At 52.4% G+C, this 6,790-nt stretch overlaps 1 protein-coding gene across 1 annotated transcript; it reads left to right on the top strand.

Moving 5' to 3' along the window:
* Window positions 1-243: 243 nt before the first annotated feature.
* On the top strand, window positions 244-4,522 carry EMWEY_00054520 (hypothetical protein, conserved; the record flags this gene model as incomplete). The annotated part of the gene is made up of 5 exons (XM_013480134.1): window positions 244-782; window positions 958-1,078; window positions 1,484-3,856; window positions 4,115-4,225; window positions 4,406-4,522. The coding sequence occupies 5 exons, from the start codon at window positions 244-246 to the stop codon at window positions 4,520-4,522; spliced, it is 3,261 nt and encodes a 1,086-aa protein (XP_013335588.1).
* Between the last annotated feature and the right edge of the window lie 2,268 nt (window positions 4,523-6,790).

Here is a 6,790-nt window from a genome sequence, read left to right as displayed (position 1 = left end):
GGTTACTGCCTGCCATCTAATATGCACGTCGATTGTTGAACCTGAGTGTGCACGCATCATTAGCGGTGCCCCCATGGGTGCTGTAGCATGTTATTGCACTAGCTGCATATATTGGTGCCGCCAACGCATGGAGGGGGCTTTTTTGTATACCCCTGCATTCACTTGGCTTGCGTTTGTCGTGTGCAAGCGTGCTTCAAAGGCATCTTTATATACCTGTTGTCAGGGGTTTCATCTAGGGGATTGATGCGTTGGAGGGAAGTGAGTTCCTTGTTTCGTTATCAGCTGCAGCAGCTGTCGCTTGTGCTATTGCTATTGCCTTTTGCAGCATTGGGTAATTGCACGCTGACTGCAGCAAACGATGGTTTGGTGACTCGAATATCGTTGGAGGCCTCCGCTTTAGGTGCTTCGGAATGCCGCGACTTCTACTCCATTTACGAGCGGCAGCGTGCCCCTGTTGTGGAAAGCATGGGTTCTTTATCTTTACCTCTAACACATCCGCAAGCCGGAGCTGCTCTGTCTGCTGCCGAGATCAACGAGACCGCCGCTACAGATGCAGGAGCAGCAGCTGCTGCAGGAGCAGCAGCTGCTGCTCCTGCATCTGTAGCTGGAGCAGCAGCTGCTGCTAGAAGGAACCTGGACTTTCTTGACGCGGTAGAGGAAGGGCTAATTCCCTTTCCTTCCTCAGGGACCCGCGCCTGCTTCGAAGCCAAGTTCATTGACACAGCAGGCCACATTGCAGCTGCTGCCCTGGAGTCCGGCTTTGTTGCTCTTGCTGATTTCAGGTGAGGAGCCGTGCGTCTTCGTTTTCAAGCGGTTGAGCCGGCATTTGCATCCAACGCCCTGGATTCCTCCCGCCGTCGTACTTGCTTCTGCGCCTCCGTCAGCTGTGCTGCTCCCTGGGGTGTCCAAACTGCTGATAGCATGTTGTACAACAATTTGTGGCTGCTGTTTGCACAGAGAGGGACCACACGTCACCCATTCCATCATGCGCAACACCGGCGACTTCACCAGCGTAGATCCTCACATTCCCAAGCCTTATCACCTTGCTTACGCTGGCAGCTGTGGGGCAGGCATTCTCGTACGACCAAACTGCCAAACCCTAAACCCAAAACACTAGTTCTAATCCTTAATAAACCCTAAACCGTGGATGCGAGGATGCTCTGGGTGGCTACTGGGGGTTTGGTTGACCGCCGTTGGCTCGGCTCGCTGCTACCCTGCTGCGGCTTGGCTCCTTTAGCAGCTGGTGGCTTCTATTGGGAGCTCTGTCGGGCAGGCAGCATATGTTCTGCACACAACGCTATGCTGTGAAGGGGAAGGGAGTCGATGTTATGGGAAAGGCATGTGTATATAGGGGTAGAACTAAATATTTGGTGAAAGCCTTTGTAGGGGCAAGTAGATCCTGGCCATGTAATAGGGATGCGGAAAAAACATCTCACAAGACACAAGCTGTGCTTCGGCTGTGTGACTGCTGCTGGTACTGCAGGATTTGCGCACCGCGAAGCCCTTCTTGAGGCTGAGGGTCCCTGGCGTCGTCGGCGATGAAGGGGAGGAACGCACGAAGGGAGTGATTTGGCAGCCCCGCCGCTGTAGCAGCAACAGCCGCCGAAGTAGCAACTCTAGTAGCAGCAGCGACAGTGACGAGAGCAGCGGCAGCGACAGCAGCAGCGGGACCTTTGGTACCGCGATACACCGCATGATATGCAGCGACAGCAGCAACAGCAGTCGTAGAAGAGGCAGCAGCAGCGAGAGCAGCAACAGCAGCAACAGCAGCATGTGCGGGGACGAAGAGGTGTGGGTCCCACCTCCTTCTCGACCCCGTTTGCGGCAGCGGGAGCAGCAGCAGCCACGCCACAGCATTAGAGGCATTGGGCGTGGTAGCCTTAGAGACAGAATTGAAAGACTGGCCGAAGACACGAGCAGCTCACCAAGACCCGCTGTTGCGTCTGCTTCGCGCTCGCTGTGGCGAAGTGCTCCGAGACGATTCACTAGCGGTAGCAGCCGCAACCGCAACAGCAGCAGCAACACCAGTACACACACAGACAGCAACAGAGCCACAGAGAACAGCAGGGGCAGAGACGCAGATATTTATAGCCGCAGTGGCGGCAGCAGCGACAGTAGCAGAGAACTCGTTCCAGGTGCCCGCGTGTCCAGAGGTCCAACGAGTACCAGCAGCAGCAGCACCAGCCGCGCCGGCGGACGGCTGAGGCGGGGGCGAGGCGGTGTCTGGAGCCCTCCTTTATCTCCAGAAGCCTCTGTTCCTGCAAGTGCTGCAACCACAGAAGGTAAAGCACACAAACAAGAAGGAAGCCATATAGGGGAGGACAGAAGCAGCAAAACTAGCAGAAGCAGCAGCAAGCTCAACAGCAACCAGAACAGTAGCAGCAAAGCCCACAACAGCAACAGCAGCGACAGCAAATTTGTGCCCACGAAGAACGAAACGTCTTCGCCAACGAGCAGTGGCAAGCGACGCTGTATCCGCTCCCGCGATGGCAGCAGCAGTAGCAGCAACAGCAGCAACATAAGGGACACCGGCAGCAGCAGCAGCAGCAGTGCTTCCAAGCCTTCAGCGTGTGCGCAGAGAGATCCAAGGACCAGACTACAGCACGCCGCAGAAGAAGCAGCTTCTACTTCCTCTGCTGGTGGTGTTTCTCCACCCAGTATGGACGCTGAAGGTCAGAACCCACAAAACCTTCTGCACGTTCAGGGCGCAGTGTCGTCGCTTGTGCAGGCAGCGAGCAGCAGGGCACTAACTCGAAATGAGCAGCAGGAAGAGCAGCAGGAGGAGCATCCGGAGGTGGAACAGCAGAATCGGCAGAAAGAGGAGCAACACGACAGCGACACTTCGAGCTCCCGATATGCAGAAAGTAGCTGGCAGGCTGCAAGAAGGGACAACATCCTTGCCCTCTGTCTGTTAACAGCAGGCATGCAGCAGCAGGCGGGCGCCACAACGCCGTCCATTTCTGCCGCTCTAGCTTCTGCGTCTGCAGCATCTGCAGCAGCTGCTGCAGCAGTACGTGCATCCGATGGTCTCTTTGGGTTAGGAGGAGCCCCCCGGCGGCAGTCTGCACCGGCAGCATTCGCGGCAGCAGCAGCGACAGCAGACACAGCAGAAGCAGGTGCAAGTTGCGATGGGAGGATGCAGCAAGGAAGCCGCGGAGCAGAGGAGACACCTGAAAGCAGCCGCCTTCGCCCGGCGTTGCCACCTGGAGAAGTGAGGGCTTTAAGAGAGACATTTTTGGAAGTCTTGGGGCTACCGAGAGACCATGCAGTACCTTATGCGGTGGAGGATGCGGAGACTCGCAGTGCCCCTGATGTGGCGCCAGAGCCTCTGGAGAGGCCGAGAAGGAGCAGCAGCTCAGAGGAGACTGAAGGCGCGTCTTTACTGCGGGAGGAAGTGAACGACGAGCCACACGGAGGCGATTTAAGTTTCCTGCACATTAGCAGCCCCTCGTGGGACCGGTCCCGGGGCCGATCCCGATCCTTAGTTCCAGGCGGATCCCGATCTCGATCCCGTTCCCGTTCTCAAACACGATCCCGATCTTGGGATCGATTCTGGGGTGTACCTGGGGAGACTGTGGCGCCCACGAGGGCGGCGGCGGCGGGGGCTTCTCCTGATGTACAGGAGGCGCTGCGGCAAGCGGAGGCAGTTGCAGCTCAGCTGCCTGCAATTCGATTCCCCACATACCGTGAGGTCTCGAGACAGAGGGGACAGAGAAGACAGCTGCACAGAGCAGCAAAAGTAGCAGACGTGCCGCTGGTGGAGATGGTCGACAAGATCGTTTTCTCTTGGGACGGAAAGCTGCTTCTCGCCATTCGCAGGAGGCAGGAACCCCTCATTTACAGCGCCGACTGGGAGGTAAGCAAGAGCCCCAAGTGGCAGGCTGTAAATGCAGCATCGCGAGTGGTGGCTGCCGTGTTCTGGACGCCTCGATACTCTGCTGAGGGTTTCCGCCTTGGCCTCTTCATCTCGTGTTTAATAGTTTTGTGTGTCCTGCGCTATGTTTGTGTATCCGTCTTAAGCCCTCACTATGTTGTTTGCCAGCCTCCCAGTACGTCGTCTGTCATGCCCTCACTGTTTTATTTTTCTCTCTTTCCCTCTTCATCTGCGATTCAGTTGCCGCTGTTTGAGCTACAAAGCGACGGGTACACAAACGCTACCACCATGAAGGGCGGTTGCTTCCTAACGGACATGCAGCACGTCGCCTGCGGCTCAGAGGATTTGCAGGTACCTTTGAGGCTAGTAACGTGCATACATGCATCCATCCATCCATAGAAGTGGAGAGGCCCAAATAGCCAATTGGAGCACGTTGATTTTCAAGTGGCCCTCGTCAAGAGGTGCTGGCTGCTGCTGCAACTTTCCCTACATTTGCTGCTGCTACTGCTACTACTTTTGCTGCTCCTATAGGTGCACATCTGGCAGCTCCCTTCTCCGTTGCCAGTGAAGCCTTTGGCTACGCAGCCGCTGAAGCGGAGGGTTTGCCTGAAGGGACATCTTTGTGTGGTGAACTGCTGTGCCAGGTAAGTATCCTGTTTAGCTAGGATTCATTTTGTAGCTTTTGTCCTCAATGTTAATATTTCGTTTCAGTCTGCCAGCTCCTATTATTGTTACACTTTTTAAAGGTGTACTTATTGTCGTGAAGAGGATAATATATAGGCATCCTCAGTATAGCTCCGTAGCATTTACACGCTTTGTATTATTCGCTCTCGCCGGATAATATGTGTATGAAAGCTACATGCAGATAATAAACACAGGAATGTGATCTGTATATGTATACATTTGCAAATATGCAACACAACACACAAATGTAGAATATATACAGCGGGTAAACATGCGTAAGTAGCTGCAGAATATATGCAGCCTTTTGGAGGTAGGTGTAGTGCATACCGATGTTTAGCACTTACAAAAATGAAATATAATGAACTACGTTCAGACTATACTCTTCTGTATAATGCATACACATGATACGCAGAAATATGATGCATGCAGAGAGTATTTACACGCAGTGCACCGGCGCGTCCCGCATGCGCATACTGCGCATCTGTACGATGCATATATGGTATATAGAGTATATATGTGTATGTACATTCAACGTATGACAATGCCATCCCAAAACAAAATAGCAAGCAGTCCCATATCCAACAGAAACTGCTGCGAGACGAAGCCGTTAAACATACCGTTCAGTCATATTCATCGAGTCGAATACTAATGGTAGTATTTGGCTTGCCAGTAGTGCTGTGAGAACAAATATTAGTGAAGGGCATATTGAACTACTTTGTTGGCTGTTACGTGATGTTGCAAGGGATACTGCTTGCCGTTTTGTGTTCTCCAGGTGTTGTATTGAGTTGTTGGATGCCTTGCGCTGCTGTGTTGCTCCTGTAGCTTCTTTTGCTGCTGCGCTTGCTCTTGGAATCGCTGCTGCTATTCAGGCTGCTGCTCCTTGCAGCAGCTTCTGACCCTTCTGCTTGTGCTCCTGCTTGTGTAGGTTCTCCTCCTAGTGCTATTACACCTGCTGGTGCTACATCTTTTGTGTTAGTGCTGCTGCTGATGCATGCAGTCCCTCCCCCCAGAGCCCCCTTGGGCTCTGGGGTCCGCCGATGCTTGCGACGAGCGGTGTTGAGAAGATGGTTAGGGTTTGGACTTGCGAATATTCGCGAGACGAAGACGACTGCGATGGATACAGACCCGATGGCAGGCAAGGAGACGGACACACAGAGGACACCGATAGAAGTGAATAAAATGCGTTAGAATAGACAGGAAAATAACCACCGGGCACAATGACTTATAGACGGACACACGGACGAGATAGGCAAATCATTAGATAGAGGAGACGAAGAGACAAACAAAACGAGAGTCAGATAGTGCAAAGAGACACATGTGGCAAGGAAACATACAGCCAGGGGATAAAGACAGAATCGGGGTACGGGAAGAGGCGTAAAAGAGAGAGTGAGATGTGTTGATAGAAACAGTGGAGTTGAGGAACTCAGGAAAGGACTTTCTTAAGGCACCTGCCCAGCTACAGGACAGACACAAAATGCACCTTTGGTTTACGTCACCGATTTTGTATTCTTCTCTTCTTGTTGCAGATTTGTGTCTCACGATACCACAGAAGATTATCTTACGATTGCACGCTTCAATCAAGCAACTCCAGCGGCGGCTAGGTGGGGGGACAGCGCGGTCCTCAAACCCTCAACCCCCAATTTTTGGCTTCGAATTGTTTGTGTCTGATGTCTGCTTTACTTCTCCTTCCATTATTCTCCCAGTTGATTTCCGTGTCTGTCTGTTGATTGGTTGTTCCCCGCATTCATGCCTGGCTGCCGTATATATCTCTTCGACTTTCTTCCTTGTAGATTCGTTTACCTGTTCCTGGTTTTGTTGTTTTTCGATTCGGCACCTTCGGTCCTCCTTTTTACCAGGACTTTCCTTTTTTACTTCGTTTCGTTTTCTCCTCGTTTCTTTCCTGGTTCCCCTTCTTTCTCCTGCCATTCAGCTCTGCTGCCCTCTGTTCTCCTACATCTCGTATTCTTTTCTTCCGTACTATTCGATTTCATGACCAGTATGTTTGCTTTGCTTTCTGCCGCCATCGTCCTGGTGCAGTTTGTGCCGTACCCGCCGATCGTATGACCTCAGTGCAATATGTCTAATTGTCAATATAGCATAGTATTGAGCAAATGTAAGTACCCGTAATATTTATGTGTGAAGCGTATTTGTGCGTATTTGTGCATTAACGTACTTATGCATATGTCCATGCTGCATTTGCATTTGCCGTATATATATATATATATATATATA

Source organism: Eimeria maxima, genomic scaffold (assembly GCF_000499605.1).
Source record: "Eimeria maxima Weybridge genomic scaffold, Emw_scaff1650, whole genome shotgun sequence".
Lineage (NCBI taxonomy): Eukaryota > Apicomplexa > Conoidasida > Eucoccidiorida > Eimeriidae > Eimeria > Eimeria maxima.
Note: the sequence above shows the minus strand (reverse complement) of the source record. Positions and strands in the feature narration are given on the sequence as shown.